This window comes from Salmo trutta, chromosome 27, assembly GCF_901001165.1.
Source record: "Salmo trutta chromosome 27, fSalTru1.1, whole genome shotgun sequence".
Taxonomy (NCBI): domain Eukaryota; kingdom Metazoa; phylum Chordata; class Actinopteri; order Salmoniformes; family Salmonidae; genus Salmo; species Salmo trutta.
Window position 1 is genome coordinate 11,775,002 of NC_042983.1, and position 24,658 is coordinate 11,799,659.

General features: G+C 42.0%; 1 protein-coding gene across 5 annotated transcripts in view; it reads left to right on the forward strand.

Moving 5' to 3' along the window:
• The window catches only part of LOC115164311 (transport and Golgi organization 2 homolog), a 49,314-nt gene that overhangs the window by 22,004 nt on the left and 2,652 nt on the right, over positions 1-24,658 (forward strand). For 4 of the 5 annotated variants that reach the window (XM_029716659.1, XM_029716658.1, XM_029716660.1 and 1 more), the window contains exons 6-7: positions 19,925-19,992; positions 20,200-20,350. In XM_029716659.1, the coding sequence (XP_029572519.1) occupies positions 19,925-19,992; positions 20,200-20,350 (219 nt within the window). The remainder of the gene's footprint in view (positions 1-19,924; positions 19,993-20,199; positions 20,351-24,658) is intronic. The other variant, XM_029716662.1, reaches the window with a different exon arrangement.

The window sequence follows — 24,658 nt, forward strand, 5'->3', positions numbered from 1 at the left end:
AACCTTTCGGTTACTAGACCAACGCCCTAACCACTAGGCTACCCTACCGCCCCATGATGATTCAGAATGGAGATGGACAAGGGTATAACAAAAATTGTAGAGACACTTTCTGAACAAATAATCAAAATTGATTTGCTGTTTAATCAACTCCACGAAGACCAGACAGTCACAAAGAGACGACTGACAAAGTTAGAAAAAGACCACGCTGCAATTCCGGACGTCCGTGAGTACGTGGATCAAAAGCACAAGAAGTTGGAAGACGGCATTTCGAAACTTGAGGAGAAATTAGATTCTCACAAATGTTCAAAGGTGCTCAAATTTTAGATTGCAAGGTTTCCCGGAGGCTGTGGAGGGAAGAAATGCCATCTCTTTTCTACAGGAATGGATTCCCAAAATCCTGGATCTACCCCCTTCTCTGCTGCCTGAGCAAAGGGAGAGCTCAAGAGTGGAAGTGCTGTAATCAGGATGATGGTGATTGTTTAACTAATTGTCCCTATTCCTATTTCATATTTGAGGGATGATTGTCATCGTCTGGTAAAGGTTTTCATTTATTCATCATAGCTTGATGTCTTTTTTCTTGGGCTGCTTGGGTGCGTTTGTGGTCATCGCTTTGCTGCTACGCAACACAGGTTTCAGGGCACCTTGGGAATGCCGATTGGTTGACATTTGAGTGTACTGGTAGACGCGGCTGAGGGTGACCATGAACGCATCCTCCAGTTTTTCTTTTTCTTTTCAGAGACATGCTCAAGTGGGGCTAAATAGTCCTGTATTTTTTTATTGCCGATGTTTGTCACTTTGATTCACATTTAATTTTGTCTCAACTGAAATAATTTTCATGTTACAGGGATCCATGCACTATACGTATAATTTAGATTGAACCTAATTCGGGTGATGCTATGCACAGCAGGTTAATCTATTTTAAAGACTAGCGTCTAATGGGTATGGGATTTTTAACTTTCAGTTCTGGAGGAGGTTGTGTTTATGGTTTGGAGTTTGCCAAAAGGCACCTAAAGGACTCTGACCATGAGAAACAAGATTCTCTGGTCTGATGAAACCAAGAATGAACTATTTGGCCTGAATGCCAAGCGTCACTTCTGGAGGAAACCTGGCACCATCCCTATGGTGAATCGTGGTGGCAGCATCATGCTGTGGGGATTTTCTTTCAGCGGCAGGGACTGGGATACTAGTCAGGATCGAGGGAAAGATGAACGGCGCAAAGTACAGAGATCCTTGATGAAGACATGCTCCACAGCGCTCAGGACCTCAGCCTAAGGTGAAGGTTCACCTTCCAACAGGACAACGACCCTAAGCACACAGCCAAGACAACGCAGGAGTGGTTTCGGGTAAGTCTCTGAATGTCCTTGATTGGCCCAGCCAGAGCCCAAACTTGAACCTTATCGAACATCTCTGGAGAGACCTGAAAATAGCTGTGCGGAGACGCCCCCCCCATCCAACCTGACAGAGCTTAAGAGGATCTGCATAAAACAATTGGAGAAACTCCCCAAATACAGGTGTGCCAAGCTTGTAGCGTCATACCCAAGAAGACTCGAGGCTGTAATCGCTGCGAAAGGTGCTTCAACATAGTACTGAGTAAAGGGTCTGAATACTTTTGCAAATGTGTATTTCAGGTTTTTATTTTTAATACATTTGCAAAAATGTCTAATTACCTGTTTTTGCTATGTCATTATGGAGTATTGTGTGTGTGTGTGTGTGTGTGTGTGTGTGTGTGAGGGGGGTTAAAAACAACAATCAATGTTAGAATAAGGCTGTAATGTAACAAAATGTGGGAAAATTCAAGGGGTCTGAATACTTTCCGAATGCACTGTATAAGGCTCAAGTAGATTCGTTGGAGAAAAAATGTGAGATCTGGAAAATGAACATAGTATAACATTTGACGACTCAACTCTACAAAAATTAGACTCAAAACGATTGGAATATAACATGACCACCCATAAAGCAGAAAACACATTTAGGAGAACAAAACAAACCTACTATGAACACGGTGATAAATAAGTAAAGTTGCTTGGCAGATAAGGTGAAAGGAAGCTAGTAGAGTTATTAGCTCTATTAGGATGTCCAATAACAGTTGTTCAGGGTCCTGAGGCAATTCATCTAGTCTTTAAAGAGTTTTATGAAACACTGTCCAAGTCTGAAAGGGATGCCCCTGCCACAATGCATGAGTTTTTGAACAAACTCAATTGACAAGCTTTAACTGATGAGGATCGAAAGGGGTTTGGAGAAAGAGATTACATCTGAAGAAGTTAGGGAAACCATTTTCAACACTGCTGGGAGAAAATCACCAGGGTTAGATGGATTCCCTGTTGAAATCTATAGAACATTTTTATCCAAACGAATTCATCCTCTTTGCAATATATTTATTCATGCCATAGAGACAGATAAGCTCCCAGATACACTTGAACAAGCACTGATCATAGTTTTGTTAAAACCTGGGAAAGATCCTCTGCTTTCTGGGTCATATAGACCAATATCTTTATTGAACACTGCATAAACAATTGTTGCTAAACTCATAGCTCTTAGACTAGATAAGGTTCTTCCTGACTTGGTTGATATGGACCAAACCAGCTTAGTAAGAAACCGCTCTTCTTCTGATTTTAATATCAGAAGATGATTGTGCATTATGTAGAGAATGACCAGGAATCTGTAGTGGTGGCTTCATAAGATGCGACAAAAGCTTTTGACAGCATAGAATGGAACTACTTGTTTGAAGTTTTACAGAGGATGAATATTGGACCAAAGTATGTCGGTCTGATTTAGATTACTGTACAAATGTACGGTAGCTCAGATCCTGACTAATGGAAATATATATGGGACCTATTCAGGATATAAAATAAACCTATCAAATAGTATAATCATCTTTAATTACTATCTTCTAGTTTTTATAGAGTTCTGGCAGACAATGCTGTCTCAACTCTTTCATTTCCTAAGGTACATTCAAGACATGCCCACCCAGTTGCAAATCAACCCCTAGTCCAAGGCACATGTAGTTCTCAGATGATTTTCTACCGAGCCTTTCAGACCTTAAGGTTTAGCTATTTCTATATTGCATATTCCTTTTCAGACCCTAGGGCTAGGGATCGATTTGACATTGGGCATAAGTGTCTGTTACCATGTGTTCTCTCTGTTCCCGTCTCTTGTTGGACTGGCTGATGATGAATCAGGGATGATAGTGACTTATCTCCAGGGTCCATCAGAGGCATGAGCTACAGCCACCTGTTCTCTCTCTTTCTCTCTGTCCCTGTCTCTCTCCAAACACAAAAGAAACCTTGAATTGAAGAAACCGTCATAAGAATTCTGAGAACACCTGTACATTTTTTTTCCTTTACCAGTCAGGCTTGTGAGGGCAAGTCAAAAGCTCTAAGAAGTCTTTGACAAAGGGAACCCAGACAATGTTTAATGTCGGGAACTTTTTCCCCTCTCTTTCTGTTTTCTCTCACTCTCTGCAGCAGACAGTGTGATTTAATTTGATGGCCTTGCGATGTGGACTAGAGTGGGTCCCTCTGAAACTAAGGCCTCTGTCATGAAGGGAGCTTGATAGACATGCCATCGGCATGGCAACAGGGTTTCGGGTCTCATTTTGGAAGTCAGGGGGTTCATGAACAACTTTTCCCACTTCCTGCCAGGGGAAGCAGGGTTTTCCCTGTGGATCGAGGGGTCCTGATCAATATATCCTGCTGATGTGGCCTATAGCAGGAACGGCACAGTGTGTGAGCAGATCTCTCGTTTAATCTTCCTCCTCTTCCGTTGTTTCCAGGTATTGTTCTTTCTCCCCACCTACAAGTTTCTCTCCCCTCTCTCTACATTGTGTGTATTGTAGCAGGTAGAGATCTCCGTGGGTTGTGTTCTGTTATGTGTTAACAGCAGAGCCTTTCAGGAATGCAAATGGCCTCATTAAGACCAGGAGTTATGTACGTGTTGTATGGCTCCTGCTGCTGCCACCCCTGCGGCAAGAGACTTAAGGAAAGGAGACCTCACTGCCACCAGAAATACGTGTACACACACACACACACACACACACACACACACACACACACACACACCGTGAGATGTCAGCCAAGAGAGAGAGCAACAAGTAATATGTGTTTCTTTTGATATATGCTCTGGCCTGGCCAATCATATGGTTCTGAAATCACTCCATCCCTCTCTGTCTGCCTGGGCCCATGGGGCGTCCTGTCGACTCACAGCAAGATGTATGGATGCTGACAGATAGGTCCCTGCGGTACGCAACGGCATAATAAAAACAGACATTGGATGGCAGCTGCTGTGACTGTAATGTATTTGGTTGTATACCTTTTTTTTTTAAATAAACAGGCTCATTATAGAGCTATTCGTTTTCCCTCTCTGCACAGTGAAACAACAGTGATGTGTGTTGGTTAGAGACTACCCAGAGGAAATACTGTCTGCGGCTGCTCTGTTTCCGAATCGATAATTACGTCTTGTCTCGTGGATACAGAGGAGGCCCTATATTACAATTAGTGGATTTGTTATCTCATCCTTAACCAACATGATGATTTATGATATGATGGTGATGTGGGACAAGATGTGTGGTGGCCATTTTAAACCTCCTCTGTATTCCTTCCTGTTGTATAATGTACAGGCAACTGCCAAAATAAAGGAAACACTTGAGAAAATGGGGGATACAAACAGTGACGTTGTGGTAAAACAAATCAGTGGGGAAATTCTGGCCATGTATAAAAATGCCCAGTTGCCCATTATTTTGGCCACCATGGCAAGAAGAAGAGATCTCAGTGACTTTGAAAGAGGGATCTCAAAGGAGCACAGGGGTTTTAAAGTGTGTGCCTGTCACCACATCTCAACCCAAAGGAATACTTATGAGAGATTCTGGAGTGGCACCTGAGACAGCGTTTTCCACCATCATCAACAAAACTCCAAATTATGGAATTTCTTGTGGAAGAATGGCATCTCGTCCCTCCAATAGAGTTCCAGACACTTGTAGAATCTATGCCAAGGCGCATTGAAACTCTTCTGGCGGCTTGTCATGGTCAAACACACAGTACTGAGAGAGACTCACTTCTTCAAACAATCAACTTTATGATCCTGGACAACACCCTGTCGTTCTCCACTAACATCAAGGCGGTGACCCGATCCTGTAGGTTCATGCTCTACAACATTCGCAGAGTACGACCCTGCCTCACACAGGAAGCGGCGCAGGTCCTAATCCAGGCACTTGTCATCTCCCGTCTGGATTACTGCAACTCGCTGTTGGCTGGGCTCCCTGCCTGTGCCATTAAACCCCTACAACTCATCCAGAACGCCGCAGCCCGTCTGGTGTTCAACCTTCCCAAGTTCTCTCACGTCACCCCGCTCCTCCGCTCTCTCCACTGGCTTCCAGTTGAAGCTTGCATCCTCTACAAGACCATGGTGCTTGCCTACGGAGCTGTGAGGGGAACGGCACCTCCGTACCTTCAGGCTCTGATCAGGCCCTACACCCAAACAAGGGCACTGCGTTCATCCACCTCTGGCCTGCTCGCCTCCCTACCTCTGAGGAAGCACAGTTCCCGCTCAGCCCAGTCAAAACTGTTCGCTGCTCTGGCACCCCAATGGTGGAACAAGCTCCCTCACGACGTCAGGACAGCGGAGTCAATCACCACCTTCCGGAGACACCTGAAACCCCACCTCTTTAAGGAATACCTGGGATAGGATAAAGTAATCCTTCTAACCCCCCCCCCCCCTTAAAAGATTTAGATGCACTATTGTAAAGTGGTTGTTCCACTGGATATCATAAGGTGAATGCACCAATTTGTAAGTCGGTCTGGATAAGAGCGTCTGCTAAATGATGTAAATGTAAAATTGATTTCAGTATTGCAATAATGAGACAAGAGCCTAATCTTTACCAAAAAATGCAGAGTTTTTATATAACTGATACCATGAATGCTTAGTCATGGCTGGTTTCACCCCTCCCCTATAGATTGAGGGGCACCATAAGCCACATTGGGTTCATCTCCTGTGGTCATCTGCATGGGAGGTGTTTTAACCCCCAACCCAGCTTAGTTTCCCAGATGCTAGGATGAGACAGAGGGTTTTGTTCTATTCCTCCAGGCTCTCTTTCTCTGTTACACCCACCACGTCTTATCTATGGAATGCCAGCTGTAGGTTTTTAGGCTCCTCTCAGTTCACACAGACATTTAACAGGACAGAAATGTCTTACTATTAGTTAAGTATATAATCGTTAACTATTAATAGCAAACAAATTAGGTAAATATGTAATTTTTATATCACACGCCCTATTAAAACACTATGTTGGTGTTTACTTTATTTTGTCCATTACTGTATATTAAGGCTGTGACGGTCAGACTTTTGGATGACTGTAATTGGCCAGCCAAATGACCGCGGTCTCTGTAATAACCGTTCGAATAGCAATTTTTTTAATGAATGTTTTTGAACCTTTTCTCCTTTTCTCCGCTCCTAACTGCAAGTAGAACTGGCGTTCCCAGTCAAATCAATGATGGCATAATGGGTGAACTGGTGGCCATTGTGAGCAAACCAGGAAATGTAGCCATCAATATGGGTTGTGACTGGAGGGAGTAATGTTACGACTGAAAGCAGAGCTGCAAACTCTCACGCATTGGTCTTTAGAACACACGCATTTGACACTCTTTTAGCTCAGGCATTGGAAAGTACTACTTTTATTTTTCTAATTAGTGCACAATACCAGGCAGCCATTGTGAGTGTACCCATGAGTTTACCAGTCAAATTGCCAGGATTAGGGGTTCCAAGCCCATTCTATTCATTGTTTGCTACAACACCTTGCTTGTTTCAGCAAGCAAGGTGTTGTAAGTTTCATCACGTTGTAAGACTCCATGGTATCGCATAGGACTCAACCACGGAAATGCCCCGGCCATCCCAGTCAGATGTTTGTCCCCCCCCCCCCAAAAAACTGTTAATTTTCATGGCTATCTTCAGCCATAACTGTCGGTTATACGGTAATTGTGCCATTCCTACTGTGTACGTCATTGGGGATGCAGTAATAGAAAAAGCGTATCATTTGTGTGTTACTCATCCAACTGAATAGAACTCTAAATTTCTCGACTTCAAGTTTGGCATGATTTATATTGTCTTCCCTTAATTACGTTGGTTGTTAAACCAGTATTGCTTTTATTACTAATCCATTGCTCTTTCGATGGGTTTGAATACTTTCAATCCAGTTGACGAATTTGCATGCATACGTTTCCCCTCTGACTGAGCCTTGCCTTGGTCGGAGCTAATGATGTACACTGAGTGTACAAAACAATAGGAACACCTGCTCTTTTCATGACATTGACTGACCAGGTGAAGCAATGATCCCTTATTGATGTCACTTGTTAAAATCCACTTCAATCAGTGTAGATGAAGTGGAGGAGATGGGTTAATTAAGGTTTTTGAAGCCTTGAGACAATTGAGACATGGATTGTGTATTTGTGCCATTCAGAGGGTGAATGGGCAAGACAAAATATTTAATGCCTTTTGAACGGGGTACGGTAGTAGATGCCAGGTGCACTGGTTTGAGTGTGTCAAGAACTGCAATGCTGCTGGGTATTTCACGCTAAGTAGATTCCAGTTTGTATCAAGAATGGTTCGCGACCCAAAAGACATCAGCCAACTGGACACAACTGTGGGAATTATTGAAGTCAGCTTTGGCCAGCATTCCATGCAATGACAAATTGAGGCTGTTCTGAGGGCAAAGGGGGGGGGTGTAACTCAATATCAGGAAGGTGTTCAAATCAATCATCTCTCAAATTTAATCTCAAATGCCCTCAATTTAATGTTATCAATGACAGCCAAGCAGCACTCGGTATTGTCATACACCGAGCCATCTTACTTTTCCTGTGCTTCTTTCGACTTTTATCCAATCTTGTGTACATATTTATTCATTCAAGTTTGTGTGGTGGTAGAAGATTAAACAGATAATCTATCAACTGTCATCTCAAAACATCCAGCCTCACTCAGCCTTCCTAATGCCCACCGGAACGTATCATATGTTTAAAGTTGTTAGCGTGGTCTGCAACGGTGGTGTAGCTTTTGGCAGGTTTTTGTTTTTACTTTTTAAAAAGGGTAGCAGCAGTAGATCGGAGCAGCATTCCTCAACTGGTTTCCGTGGTGTATGGTTTATTTCATTTTGATGAGTAACTAATGCATATTCTCTTTGTCTCCCCCCCAAAACCAGTGTGCTTAACCCAACTACTACAGCAACAATCACAACCACAACAGGCAGTTGTAGCAATAGGCCTTCAGTCCCTGGGCTGATCTCTCTGTCTGGAGCAGTGGTTCCCAAACGTTTTATTGTCCCGTACCCCTTCAAACATTCAACCTCCAGCTGCGTACCCCCTCTAGCACCAGAGTCAGCGCACTCTCAAATGTTGTTTTTGCCATCATTGTAAGCCTGCCACACACACCCACTATACTATACATTTATTAAACATCAGAATGAGTGTGAGTTTTTGTCACAACCTGGCTCGTAGGAAGTGACAAAGAGCTCTTATAGGACCAGGGCACAAATAATAATATAATAATAATCAATAATGTTGCTCTTTATTTAACCATCTTACATATAAAACCTTATTTGTTCATCAAAAATTGTGAATAATTCACCACAGGTTAATGAGAAGGGTGTGCTTGAAAGGATGCACATATCTCTGCAATGTTGGGTTGTATTGGAGAGAGTCTGTCTTAAATAATTTTCCACACAGTCATTGCTTGTATTTAGTTTCCGTGCTAGAGAGGGCCAAGAATCCACTCTCACATAGGTACGTGGTTGCAAAGGGCATCAGTGTCTTAACAGCGTGATTTGCCAAGGAAGGATACTTTGAGCGCAGCCCATTCCAGAAATCTGGCAGTGGCTTCTGATTTAAATTCAATTTTCACAGAACCGCTTTTTGCAATTTTGATGAGGCTCTCTTGTTCAGATATCGGTAAGTGGACTGGAGGCAGGGCATGAAAGGGATAACGAATCCAGTTGTTTGTGTCATCCTTTTCGGGAAAGTACCTGCGTAATTGCGCACCCAACTCACTCAGGTGCTTCGCTATATCACATTTGACATTGTCCATAAGCTTGAGTTTATTTGCACACAAAAAAATCATACAATGATGGAAAGACCTGTGGGTTGTCCTTGTTAATGCAGACAGAGAAGAGCTCCAACTTCTTAATCATAGCCTCAATTTTGTCCCGCATATTGAATATAGTTGCGGAGAGTCCCTGTAATCCTAGATTTAGATCATTCATGCGAGAAAAAACATCACCCAGATAGGCCAGTCGTGTGAGAAACTCATCATGCAAGCAGTCAGACAAGTGAAAATTATGGTCAGTAAAGAAAACTTTAAGCTCGCCTCTCAATTAAAATAACTTGTCAATACCTTGCCCCTTGATAACCAGCGCACTCATGTATGTTGTAAAAGCATTACATGGTCGCTGCCTATATCATTGCATAGTGCAGAAAATACATGAGAGTTCAGGGGCCTTGCTTTAACAAAGTTAACCATTTTCACTGTAGTATCCAAAACGTATTTCAAGCTGTCAGGCATTCCCTTGGCAGCAAGAGCCTCTCAGTGGATGTTGCAGTGTACCCAAGTGGCGTCAGGAGCAACTGCTAGCACGCGCGTTACGACTTCACTATGTCTCCCTGTCATGGCTTTTGCGCCATCAGTACAGATACCAACACATCTTGACCACCAAAGTCCATTTGATGTCACAAAGCTGTCCAGTACTTTAAAAAGATCCTCTCATGTTGTCCTGGTTTCCAGCGGTTTGCAGAAGAGGATATCTTCCTTAATTTACCCCCCATAAACGTAACGGACATATACCAGGAGATGTGGCAGGCCTGCCACGTCTGTTGACTCATCCAGCTGTAACGCATAGAATTCACTGGCTTGTATGTGAAGCAGTAATTGTTTCAAAACATCTCCTGCCATGTCACTGATGCGTCGTGAAACAGTGTTGTTTGATGGAGGCATTGTCTGTATAGTTATTTTGGCCTTTTCCCCCAGTATTGTCCCAGCCATATCCACGGCAGCAGGAATAATTAAGTCCTCCACAATAGTATGGGGCTTGCCTGTCCTAGCCACTCGGTAGCTCACCATATAAGATGTTTCTAGCCCCTTCTTATTAATGGTATCTGTAGCTTTTATACATGTCTTACTACTCAAAAGTCGCCTTTATTCTCGCTCAAAAAAGTCCTGTGGCTTATTATTCAAATTGTCATATTTCGTTTCTAAATGTCTGCGCAAGAGAGTAATGGTTAATGTGATTGGATGTTAATTATTTGACTAGGCAACCTGTATTTGACATTGTGGTGTTATTTCGCTGAACACTAGATGGTTTAATTTTATTTTTGGCAGTGAAGTGAGGCTACTCCAGGCGAGGAAAAAAACCTCACCCAAATGTATAGCCCCGTTGGAAAATATAAATGTACTGTTTTGAAAATGTGTACGTGTACCCTAGTTTGGGAATACCTGGTCTAGAGCATTGAATGGCACTTCAGTGCCCATGAGTAAAGTCAGATGTCTTACAAAAGTAGTAATAGTTCATTTTGGCTCTGAAAATGTTTGTTTGGGATTATGGAAATTGGCAGTATTCAAAGAAATCTGCTCTGCATCCGTTCACCTTTCACCTACTACTGTCTAATTTACCAAGACGTAATTTAAATTGAGAATGTTGACTTTTATACTTGCTATTTCAGTTGACCCCGGCCCTTTCTGCTCAGCTGAAGTTGACTGGCTTTTCTTTGTTCACAGAGGAACTATAGGACGTGATGGTCAGATGTTGTTATGGGTGGTCTTTCTGTTGGGATTAGAGCTGCTGTCTAATCAGTCGTTTTAGCTTTGTTGCTCAACTTTGGCGTCTAGCTGATCGTGAAATGCATAAAACTACATCAGAGAAATTGTTGTTTACCCTCGGACTCGCAACGATACCTCCCAATCCCACTGATGGTTCTCAATGTTCATCAGCCCAATATCAACAAACCTGAGGCCGCTCAACACAGCAGCAAGGAGCAAAATAAGGCACTGCTTAAAAGCTTCAGAATAATGGACTGCATTTCATTTATAAACATCTACTATCCTGCTGCATATAGTGATTATCATTCTGGCAGCTAGATCTTCAAAGTGCTGTTTCTAAAGCTTCACAGAACTTTCTCTTCCTGTTGGTAGTTAACGCTGTCCATTGCTAGCAGCCAACTCCTGTGGTTCCTCATCTCAGCCCAAATCTCCCTGCAGCAGAACTGATGAGGTTTTGATATTCTCATCAGAGCGTATGGGTATCAGAAATACCTCTTTCGCCTCGGAGTCTGTTGCCTCCGGAGTAAATTTGATTCCCGCCACAGAATTCAGAAGTCGCCATTGTGCTTCAGGATGAGACTATTGAGCTTAGGCCTCAATCTGTCTCAACAGTATTTCACACAGTGTGTTTTTCTGGGTTGGGACTGAGAGGAATCTACATAGCTCCATCTCTTCCCAGCCCAATGAGCCCATAGCACCATCTGGCCACCTTTCTGCAGGGTTGCAGTTTTATATACAATTTAGGAGAGGGATATCAAACCAGAGTCAACTTCAGGCAGCGAAGCTGAAAATATTGTACCCATGGAAGGAAGCTACAAGGCATTGACATGAACAAAAGCAAAAAGATGGTTTATGTCATTACTGTAGTTGCCAGCAGTTACGTTGCAGAAAGTTTTATATTGTTTGGCTTTAATCATGGAGACATTGATATTATTATATTTGTTTTTTTTATTGAATGTTTAAAGCATGCAATATACTTGCAGTGAAGCCGCTCAACAACTACATCACATTAGTCGTCTAACAGACTCCCATCCAGAGCGACACACAGAAGCAACCAGGGTCAATGCCCTGCTCAAGGGCACGTTGACAGATCTCCCACAAGGTCAAAAACGGGGACCCGAACCAGCGATCTATCAGCTTCCGGCCCAAGCTCTCAACCGCCAGCCCTCCAAAACAAAATACCCTTTCCCATAAATACAGGTATTTTATCAACCAGCACATTTGAGTTCAGCCATAATATTTGTTGTAATATTTGTTATATCTTTTCAGGGGGATGAAATTGTAGCCAGCTCTGCAATACTTTTTTTCAAAGTATCTATTTTTTTCAAACAAGCATCATTTTCAATTAATCCAAAATGAGACATGGCAATCTGCACAAAAGGCAAAAAAGGCCATTTTTAAACAATGGATGAGCTTTTTTTAGTAATCTACTTTTTAATAAGTGAAGCTTTTAGAGAGGTTTAGTGCTTTTATATTTAATAATCCCACCCAATTCATTATATAGATAGGCACGCTTTATTTTGTCTGGTTTAGCGTCCCAGATAAAGCAAAATATTTTTGCTCGTATTATTTGAAAAACAAATCTTCAGGAGTAGGCAGATCCATAAGTAAGTGAGTAAACTGAGATGTCTAAGGAGTTAATCGGGGCAATTTTCCCATAAGTAGTTGCAGGATCTTGTCTATTTTTACAAGTTTTCTTCAGAAATTCATTGTGGAGAGCTCATTTATATCTTTTGTGATATGAGTACCAAGTATGTCTACTTCACCGTCAGCCCATTTTATAGGTAGACTGGAGGGTAATGTAAAAGTTGTATTTTTTAAAGATTTCAATACGTAATATTGTATACTAATCAAAAATATGGTTTTAGTCCAGAAAAGTTATCTAGATCTTCAATTAAACATTGCAGGAGTCTAGCTTGCGGACTTAATATAAAACGTGAGTCATCCGCATACATGGACACCTTTTTTTAAGCCTTGGATTTCTAGTCCTCTAATGTTGTTATTTGATCTGATTTTAATAGCTAGCATTTCGATGGCCATAACGAATAGATATGGTGACAGCGGACACCTTTTAACTCCTCTTGACAATCCAAAACTCTCTGAGAAGTAGCCACTATTTACTATTTTACACCTGGGGTTGTTATACGTTACCTTAACCCATTTTATTAGAGTATCACCGAAATTGAAAAAATCCTGGTATTTATAAATAAAATCCAGTCTTACTTTATCAAAGACCTTTTCAAAATCCGCTATAAATACCAGACTTGGCTTCTTAGATGTTTCATGATGTACTATTATTTCTATTAGTAGTTGTCGTATATTATCTCCAATGTATCGTTCATGTAAAACCTGTCGGATCAGGATGAACAACAGCTGGTAAAACCTTTTTAATTCTGAGTGCTATGCATTTTGCTAGTATTTTTGCATCGCTACATTGAAGTGTAAGAGGCCTTTAGTTTTTTAGACTGGATCTTTATATTTGCCATCTGGGTCTTGTTTTAATAATAGTGATATCATACCTTCCTGCTGAGTACCTGACGGACTACCATTTCTATAGGAGTAGTTAAAACAAGCTAGCAATGGAGCTTCGTGTGTGTGTGTGTGTGTGTGTGTGTGTGTGTATGTATGTATGTATGGATGTGTATATATGTATGTGTATATGTATGTGTATATATATATATATATATATATATATATATATATATATATATATATATATATATATATATATATATATATATATATATATATATATATATATATATAAAAAGGCTTGATATACCTCTACTGGTATGCCATCAAGCTCTGGGTTTTTGATATTCTTTGGTTTGTTTTGAAGATGGTGTAATGTTAACAAAATTGCATTCATTATGTCATTTTCCTAACACACTGGCCTAGGACATTTACACCATATGAGAAACAGTAACACCAACAGAGAGAGAACCTTAGCCTATTCTTTTCCCAGCTTAATTGCTTACTGTGGCATAAACAAATGTACTGTCTCGGACAGCAGACAGGCAAATTAGCTTGTAATTAATTGTAAGAGAAACATTTAGCGGACAGCGGAACCCCTTATGTCAGACAAATTTGATTCTTTAAGTCCCTCTGTCCGCGGCTATTTGCAGATGTTATTATCAAACGAGTCTATCTCACGACAGGAGAGTAATCTTCTCTCCTCTTATATACACTACATGACCAAAAGTATGTAGACACCTGCTCGTCGATCATCTCATTCCAAAATCATGGGCATTAATATGGAGTTGGTCCCCCCTTTTGCTGCTATAACAGCATCCACTCTTCTGGTAAGGCTTTCCAATAGATGTTGGAACATTGCTGCGGGGACTTGCTTCCATTCAGCCATGAGCATTAGTGAGGTCGGGCACTGATGTTGGGCGATTAGGCCTGGCTCACAGTCAGCATTCCAATTCATCCCAAAGGTGTTCGATGGGTTTGAGGTTAGGGCTCTGTACAGGCCAGTCAAGTTCTTCCACACCGATCTCGACAAACCATTTCTGTATGGACCTCGTTTTGTGCACTGGGGCATTGTCATGCTGAAACAGGAAAGGGCCTTCCCCAAACTGTTGCCACAAAGTTCGAAGCACAGAATCGTCTAGAATGTCATTGTATGCTGTAGCGTTAACATTTCCTGTCACTGGAAGTAAGGGGCCTACCATGAACCATAAAAAAACAGCCCAGACCATTATTTATTATTTACAGTTGGCACGATGCATTGGGGGCAGGTAGCGTTCTCGTGGCATCCAGCAAACCCAGATTCGTACATCACTTCAGAGAGCGCGTTTCCACTGCTCCAGAGTCCAATGGCAGCGAGCTTTATACCACTCCAGCCGACGCTAGGCATTGCGCATGGTGATTTTAGGCTTGTGTGCAGCTGCTCAGCCATAGAAACCCATTTCGTGAAGCTCCCGACCAACCCTTCTTGTGCTGACGTTGCTTCCAGAGGCAGTTTCAAACTCAGTAGTGAGTGTTGCAACCGAGGACAGACGATTTTTACGTGCTTCAGCACTCTGCGGTCCTGTTCTGTGAGCTTATGTGGCTTACCACTTCGCGTCTGAGCCGTTGTTGCTCCTAGACGTTTCCACTTCACAATAAAAGCACTTAGATGACCGGGCCAGCTCTTGTCGGGCAGAAATTTGACGAACTGAATTGTTGGAAAGGTGGCATCCGATGAGAGTGCCACATTGAAAGTCGCTGAGCTCTTCAGTAAGGCCATTCTACTGCCAATGTTTGTCTATGGCATGGCTGTGTTCTCGATCTTTACATACCTGTCAGCAATGAGTGTGGCTGAAATAGCCGAATCCACTAATTTGAAGGGCTGTCCACATACTTTAGTATCTATAGTGTAGCCAGTGGTGTAAAGTACCCAATTCTCGTCATACTTGAGTAAAAGTAAGGATGCCTAAAAAGAAAATGACAAAAGTTAAAGTCACCCAGTAAAATACTATTTGAGTAAAAGTGCAAAAGTTTTTGGTTTTAAATATACCATTAGTATCAAAAGTTAAGTATAAGTCACTTCACATTTCTTATTATTAAGCAGCCCAGATGGCACGATTTTCTTGTTTTTTAAGTTTACGGATAGCCAGGGGCACACTTCAACAGTCAGACATCATTTACAAACAAAGCAATTTTGTGTTTAGTGAGTCTGCCAGATCAGAGGCAATAGGGATGACCAGGGATGTTATCTTGATAAGTGCGTGAATTGGACAATTTTCCTGTCCTGCTAAACATTCAAAATGTAACGAGTACTTTTGGGTGTCAGGGAAAATGTAAAAAGTACATTTATTTTCTTTGGGAATGTAGTCAGTAGGGCGATTTTATCATGTAAATGCCAGCAAAGCCACAATACATTAATTGCACTATAACGGTGACAAACAGTGCCCACAAACTGTTGGGACAGCTTTATGTAGGCCCTAATAGCAGAGTCCCAACAGCAGTCCCAACACCTTAAACTGCTACACCTGGCTATCAGCAGAGTGTTGTCTGGCAGCGAAACAGTTCATTCAGCCTCATTTACTGCCTTTTTAAAAAACATAGCTGACTTGTTTAAACAAATGTGGTTTCTTCTGACAATTTAGATGTTCACACTATGGCATAAGGGAAAGACGAGCGGATAAGAGGCAATCGTCATTTCGATTAAGACATTATTGACGGACGTTGTCAATATAACTATTTGTAAAGCATTTTTGAGATGTACAGCAACAGAATTCAGAACATGGGCCGTTCTTACAGTACACCAAGTCAGAACCATAGGATAAATAACGGGGCCATATAAGCAGACAATGAAAGCTCTTACAAGTTTTGATGATTACATTTCTCTAAAACAGGCTATATGCTACATGTGCATGTGCACCACCAAGTCAGAACAGTTGGCGAAATTAAGAGGGGTAAATAGACCAAATTATTAGGGTGAGGCAGATGGGCTATTAACAGCTTACTACAAAACATACACTTAGTATTACTTTCTTAGCTACAGCATGCATATCTCCCTGGCATATTACATTTATGCAGCAGCATACAAGACATTTTTGGACTCCTTGTTGTGCTGTGCTCACTTCCTTCCAAACCACTCATTGTTGAATGTTTATGGCTGATAGGCACCGACACGTTTTATCTATAATGTCTCTTCATTATTTATCTTCATATGACAAGGATTGAAAAGGATTTACAAGTAGAGTGTCGACTTGATTAATGATGACTGATTGCTAAGATTTTGAAAGTATGATGTTGACATGATCAGTCCAATCCAAGCTACTGTACATATAGTGTGATTTGACATTTTATCTGTGGCCAATGACCTTGAGCCTTCTTGGATGGGCACGGATAATATAGAGCTTGCGGGATTTTCCATGCATCGGCAGGACAGAGAACCTACTTCTGGTAAGACGAGTGGCGGGGGAGTGTGTCTATTTGTCAATAACAGCTGGTGCGCGATGTCTAATATTAAAGAAGTCTCGAGGTATTGCTCGCCTGAGGTAGAGTACCTTATGATAAGCTGTAGAACATAGCATCTACCAACAGAGTTCTTTTCTATATTATTTGTAGTCGTCTGTTTACCACCACAAACCGATGCTGGCACTAAGACCGCACTCAACTAGAAGCGGCGCTCCTAGTGGCCGGGGACTTTAATGCAGGCAAACTTAAATCTGTTTTACCTCATTTCTTACAGCATGTCGCATGTGCAACCAGAGGGGGAAAAAACTCAAGACCACCTTTTCTCCACACACAGAGATGCATACAAAGTTCTCCCTCCATTTGGCAAATCTGACCATAATTCTATCCTCCTGATTCCTGCTTTACAAGCTAAAACTAAAGCAGGAAGCTCCAGTGACTCACTCAATACGGAAGTGGTCAGATGATGCGGATGCTATGCTAAAGGACTGTTTTGCTAGCACAGACTGGAATATTTTCGGGATTCCTCCAATGGCATTGATGAGTATACCACCTCAGTCATCGGCTTCATCAATAGGTGCATCGACGACATACATATCCCAACCAGAAGCCATGGATTACAGGCAACAATCGCATCGAGCTAAAGGCTAGAGCTGCCGCTTTCAAGTAGCGGGATACTAATCCGGACGCTTATAAGAAATCCCGCTATGCCCACAGACGAACCATCAAACAAGCAAAGCATCATTACAGGATTAAGATTGAATCCTACTACACCGTCTCTGACGCTCGTCTCATGGGGCAGAGCTTGAAAACTATTACGGACTACAAAGGGAGACTCAGCCGCGAGCTGCCCAGTGACGCAACCCTACCAGACAAGCTAAATGCCTTTTATGCTCGCTTCGTGGAAAGCAACACTGAAGCATGCATGAGAGCACCAGCTGTTCCGGACGACTGTGTGATCACGCTCTCCATAGCCGATGTGAGCAAGACCTTTAAACAGGTCCACATACACAAAGCCGAGGGGCCAGACAGATTACCAGGACGTGTACTCAAAGCATGCGTGGACCAACTGGCAAGTGTCTTCACTGACATTTTCAACCTCTCCCTGACGGAGTCTGTAAAACCTACATGTGTTTCAAGCAGACCACCATAGTCCCGGTCCCCAAGGAAGCGAAGGTAACCTGCCTAAATGATTACCACCCCGTAGCACTCAATTCGGTAGCCATGAAGTGCTTTGAAAGGCTGGTTATGGCTCACAGCATCATCCCGGATACCCTAGACCCACTCCAATTTGCATACCGCCCCAGCAGATCCACAGATGATGCAATCTCAATCGCCCTTTCCCACCTGGACAAAAGGAACACCTATGTGAGAATGCTGTTCATTGACTACAGCTCAGCGTTCAACACCATAGTGCCCATGAAGCTCATCACTAAGCTAAGGACCCTGGGACTAAACACCTCCCTCTGCAACTGGATCACCTCCCTCTGCAACTGGATCCTGGACTTCCTGATGGTCCGCCCCCAGGTGGTAAGGGTAGGCAATAATACATTTGCCATGCTGATCCTCAACACTTGTGCCCCTCAGGGGTGCGTGCTTAGTCCCCTCCTGTATTCCCTGTTCACCCACGACTGCGTGGCCAAACACAACTCCAACACCATCATTAAGTTTGCTGATGACACAACAGTGGTAGGCCTGGTTACCGACAACGATGAGACAGCCTATAGGAAGGTCGTCAGAGACCTGGCAGTGTGGTGCCAGGACAATAAACTCTCCCTCAACGTGATCAAGACAAAGGAGCTGATCGTTGACAACAGGAAAAGGCGGGCCGAACAGGGCCCCATTAACATTGATGGGGCTGTAGTGGAGCGGGTCGAGAGTTTCAAGTTTCTTGGTGTCCACATCACAAACAAACCAAGACCGTCGTGAAGAAGGCACGACAACACCTTTTCCCCCTCAGGAGACTGAAAAGATTTGGCATGGGTCCCCAGATCCTCAAAAGGTTCTACAGCTGCACCATCGAGAGCATCCTGACCAGTTGCATCGCCGCCTGGTATGGCAACTGCTTGGCCTCTGATCGCCAGGCACTTACAGAGGGTAGTACATACGGCCCAGTACATCAATGGGGCCAAGCTTCCTGCCATCCAGAACCTATATACTAGGCGGTATCAGAGGAAGGCCCTAAAAATTGTCAGACTCCAACAACCCAAGCCATAGACTGTTCTCTCTGCTACCACACGGCAAGCGATACCGACGCGACCAAGTCTAGGACCAAAAGGATCCTTAACAACTTCTACCCCCAAGCCATAAGACTGCTGAACAATTAATCAAATGGGTACCCAGACTATTTACATTGACACCCCCCCTTTTATTTTTTACTTCAATTTATTTGGTAAATATTTTCTTAAGTCTATTTCTTGAACTGCATTGTTGGTTAAGGGCTTGTAAGTAAGCATTTCACGGTAAGGTCTACGCCTGTTGTATTTGGAGCATGTGACACAGTTTGATTTGAAATAGTAAAGTACAGGTACCCCAAAAAATAATTAAGTAATACTTTAAAGTATTTTAATTTAAGTACTTTACACCACTGAGTGTAGCTCTATAGATGGAGCCCGCCTCAGGGATAGAGACCCCCCTATATCAAAGTCTTGATGGTTTTCAGACTTTTGACCCTTGCCACTGACACCTACAGATCACAGCCATAGGTATCTGGATAAATTCTAGCTAGACGTTCTCCACCAGGGGACGAGGAGATATTGTTGCACCTGTCTCCACATTGACTGATGATGCTACTGATGGCTGTCAGAAACTGACAATGCAATTCATTCACTTTCAACACTTTTTTTTTGTTTATTTTGGTCATGATTCATTCAGTTTCCTGTACTGCATTTGAAAAGACCATAATGTCAGAGAGAGATGCCAAATGGAAGTAGGATCTCTTTTTAATTCAGTACCGGGGACTGGAGAGCTAAACAGTGTAAAGGCCGAATAAGACTGGAAGATTTGCATCAGAGTACTGTTTTTTTCTTACTCTAAATCTATTTACCATTGTTTTATTTGGCATTTCAATTTGCCTTTACAAACGCAGCGGCTCCATTAATCAGGAAATAGCAAACTGTACAAAGCATTGTTCAGGCATGAAACCGCTGATGATTTAGGATGACCCTCACAATTAAACAACTTTAAGTGGTCAACAACTTGATTCCCTCTCTCATTGTGTCCAACGCAGGGCCAAAGAAGACACTGTGTGTTACTATGGAAACAGGGGCAGCGCCGAACCCATCCGTCTAAATCCAGGTCTGTTTTTCTTAATGTGGAATTGCTTGTACTATTGTTCTATATCATTGCACCATACAAGCCATGCTGTTGAATTATAAACCTTTAAGTATGCAGGATGGGTTTTGACTATGAGACTATACCTCTGTATGTGAGTGCATGTTTTGGGGATAACGAACGTTTGGAGCAATCTCTATTCTCTAGCAATGCTGTATGTGTATGCTCCAGCAGGAATCTATGGTTTGAGTAACTCCCTGTTGGAGACCCCATGGAGGAAGCTGCAGCATGGGAAGAGACTGTTTACCAGCGTAGTGAACCAGACACTGCCTTGTGACAGCCTGGTCCATGATCTTCTCAACGTCCTCAACAACGAGGAGCTGTGAGTTCCCCACGCACTCAGTATCAATAATAAAATCAATGTGACACTGTAAACGCTTCATCAATAAATGTACCTGCACACTCATGATGCCGCACACTGTATCAAAACACTTCACATGAAGACACATTCTTGTACACTGTGTGATGCAGGTTGGCATTTATTGGGATGACTCATGTACTGGAGGCAGCTCTACAGGGTAGTCCCTAGCAGGCACAGCCACAAACAATGTAAAGCCAATTTTGACTTTGCAGCTGGTGGCAATCACTCAGATCTGCCTCCAGGACAAGATTCATGCCAATAAACATCAACCTGTCAGTGCGGACCCCACACTCTGTAGTTTTAGTTTACATTTTAATGCAATCAATGTGACACAGCGTAATATACAGTACCAGTCAAAAGTTAGAACACCTACTCATTCCATTTTTTATTTTTATTTTAATATTTATTTTTTTACTATTTTCTACATTGTAGAATAATAATGAAGACGTCAACTATGAAATTACACATATGGAATCATGTAGTAACCCAAAAAAAGTGTTTCATTTTTTAGGTTCTTAGTTGCCACCCTTTGCCTTGATGACAGCTTTGCACACTCTTGGCATTCTCTCAAACATCTTCATGAAGTAGTCACCAGGAATGCATTTGAATTAACATGTGTGCCTTGTTAAAAGTTCATTTGTGGAATTTCTTTCTTTCCTTAATGCGTTTGAGCCAATCAGTTGTGTTGTGACAAGGTAGAGGTGGTATACAGGAGATAGCCCTATTTGGTAAAATACCAAGACATGAAGGTCAGTCAATACGGAACATATCAAGAACTTTGAAAGTTTCTTAAAGCGCTGTCGCAAAACCGGACCGCCACAGGAAAGGAAGACCCAGAGTTACCTCTGCTGCAGAGGATAAGTTCATTAGTTACCAGCCTCAGAAATTGCAGCCCAAATAAATGCTTCACAGAGTTCAAGTAAGAGACACATCAACATCAACTGTTCAGAGGCGACTGCATGAATCAGGCCTTCATGGTCGAATTGCTGCTAAGAAACCACTATTAAAGGACACCAATAAGAAGAAGAGACTTGCTTGGGCCAAGAAACACGAGCAATGGACATTGTGATTTAGAATTCAAGGCACACTTAACTAGCATGGCTACCACAGCATTCTGCAGCGATACGCCATCCCATCTGCTTTGTGCTTAGTGGGACTATCAGTTGTTTTTCAACAAGTGCTCAGCATATGTGGGAATTCCTTCAAGACTGTTGGAAAAGCATTCCAGGTGAAGCTGGTTGAGAGAATGCCAAGAGTGTGCAAAGCTGTCAAGGTAAAGGGTGGCTACTTTGAAGAATCTAAAATAAAAAACATATATTTTGATGTGTTTAACACTTTTTTGGTTGCTACATGATTCCATATGTGTTATTTCATAGTTTATGACTTAACTGTTATTCTACAATGTAGAAAATAGTAAAAATAAAGAAACCCTTAGGTGTGTAGGGCTCGACATTAACGCTTGTCCTCTTGACGGGACAAGTAAAAAAAAAAAAAAGACAGACAGACAAGAAGAATATAGATTTGAGTTGTCTAAATGGACAAGTTAAAGAAATCACACAATCAAAATATCAAACAATTATTCCAATCAGAATTGGATCAGAAGCCGACATTGGAATTTATCCACATAATTAAAAAAGCCTACATGTCAATGTGTGTGCTGACATGAGGGAGGCGCCAGAAAATGCAGCCCAACTTTAATGACTTTTAATTACATAAATATAGGCTAAACGCCCATCATGTTTGACATATATAATGAAGGATAATTAACATTAACGTTTTAAGGCTTGATTCTGTCATATTTGAGGCACGGTTCGTTCAGCTCAAATGGTCACAAGACCGGAGAGTAAAGGACAGTGCTTGTTGCACACCGCACATCACCCACCTTGAATCTGAGCGGAGGCGGTCAGCATATTGAAACTACTAAATTATTAACTTAATTGTTTAAAACCTGTATGTTTTATGTCATTTTATGAAGCATATCTTGTTTCTAAGTTGCCTAGTCAAAATAAGGCATCACTATTGCTCGTAACATATTTGAGAGTAACAAACAAGGGCATCTACATGTCTAAATATGCTCACTCATGGGTTTGCAAGTACCACACGTGGCCATTCAATATGGCTACGTGAGGTACAAACGTGAACACTCAATATGACTTCGAGAAAGTATAGTCCTGCACACATTACATGAATGTGAAATTGAAAAAAATAAGTACACTGCTTTTGCTGGAATCCTGCTCTTTTATCTCAACTTAATTGCAAAGCTTTTAGACAGTGAACTTTTGCTCTCCAGACAGCGCATACCTTTCTCTCTAACATGTTTTCCAGCTTCACAATGAACATTATGTTCTTCCGAAACTTACTTTGACGTATTATATAACTCATTTTTCTATTCAGTGTACAGTTTTTTTCCCCCCCATTCACCTGTTAACATTAAAGTTGTGCTAAAGAGTTATACTTTTACAGTTGGTTCCAATCGAAAAGGAGGTTTGAGTAAGAAGTTGAGAACAGTGTATTTTCTATCGGTACAGTACATTTGGAAAGTATTCAGACACCTTCCCTTTTTCCAAATTTTGTTACGTTACAGCCTTATTAAATATATTTTTTCTCATCAATTTACACACAATACCCCATAATAATAATAAAGGGAAAACTGGTTTTTAGTGTTAGCATATTTATAAAAAATGAAAAACAGATACCTTATTTACATAAGTATTCAGACCCTTTGCTATGATATTTCCATTGATCGTCCTTGAGATGTTTCTACAATTTGATTGGAGTCCACCTGTGGTAAATTAAATTGTGTCGAGGCACAGATCTGGGGAAGGGTACCAAAAAATGTCAGCAGCATTGTAGGTCCCCAAGAACACAGTAGCCTCCATCATGCTTAAATGGAAGAAGTTTAGAACCATCAAGACTCTAACTAGAGCTGGCCGCTCAACCAAACTGAGCAATCGGGGGAGAAGGGCCTTGGTCATGGAGGTGACCAAGATCCCGATGGTCACTCTGACAGAGCTCTAGAGTTCCTCTGTAGAGATGGGAGAACCTTCCAGAAGGACACCCATCTCTGCAGCACTCCACCAATCAGGCCTTTATGGTAGAGTGGCCAGACGGGAGCCACTCCTCAGTAAAAGGCACATGACCGCCCGCTTGGAGTTGTCGAAAGGCACCTTAAGACTCTCAGACCATGAGAAACAAGATTTTCTGGTCTGATGAAACCAAGATTGAACTCTTTGGCCTGAATGCCAAGCGTCACATCTGGAGGAAACCTGGCAACATCCCTATGGTGAAGCATGGTGGTGGCATCATACTGTGGGATGTTTTTCAACAGCAGGGACTGAGAGACTAGTTAGGATCAAGGGAAAGATGAACGGCGCAAAGTACAGAGATCCTTGATGAAAACCTGCTCCAGAGTGAAGGTTCACCTTCCAACAAGACAACAACCTTAAGCACACAACCAAGACAATGCAGGAGTGGATTCGGGACAAGCCTCTTAATGTCCTTGAGTGGCCCAGCCAGTGCCCGGACTTGAAACCTATCTAACATCTCTGGAGAGACCTGAAAATAGCTGTGCAGCGACACTCCCCATCCAACCTGACAGAGCTTGAGAGGATTTGCAGAGAATGGGAGAAACTCCCCAAATACAGGTGTGCCAACCTAGTAGCATCATACCCAAGAAGACTGGAGTAAAGGGTCTGAATACTTATGTGAATGTGATATTTCAGTTTTGCATTTTTTATAAATTAGCAAACATTTCTAGACACCTATTTTTGCTTGCTCATTACGAATCATTGTGTGGGGAGAAAAAAAAAATATATATATATATATATATATATACACACACACACACACAGTCGAAGTCGTAAGTTTACATACACCTTAGCCAAATACATTTAAACTCAGTTTTTCACAATTCCTGACATTTAATCAGAGTAATAATTCCCTGTCTTAGGTCAGTTAAGATCACCACTTTATTTTAAGAATGTGAAATGTCAGAATAATAGTAGAGATAATATTTTATTTCAGCTTTTATTTCTTTCATCACATTCCCAGTGGGTCAGAAGTTTACACACACTCAATTAGTATTTGGTAGCATTGCCTTTAAATTGTTTAACTAGGGTCAAACATTTCGGGTAGCCTTCCACAAGCTTCCCACAATAAGTTGGGTGAATTTTGGCCCATTCCTCCTGACAGAGCTGGTGTAACTGAGTCAGGTTTGTAGGCCTCCTTGCTCGCAGACACCTAAAACACTGACTTTTTACGAGGATTAAA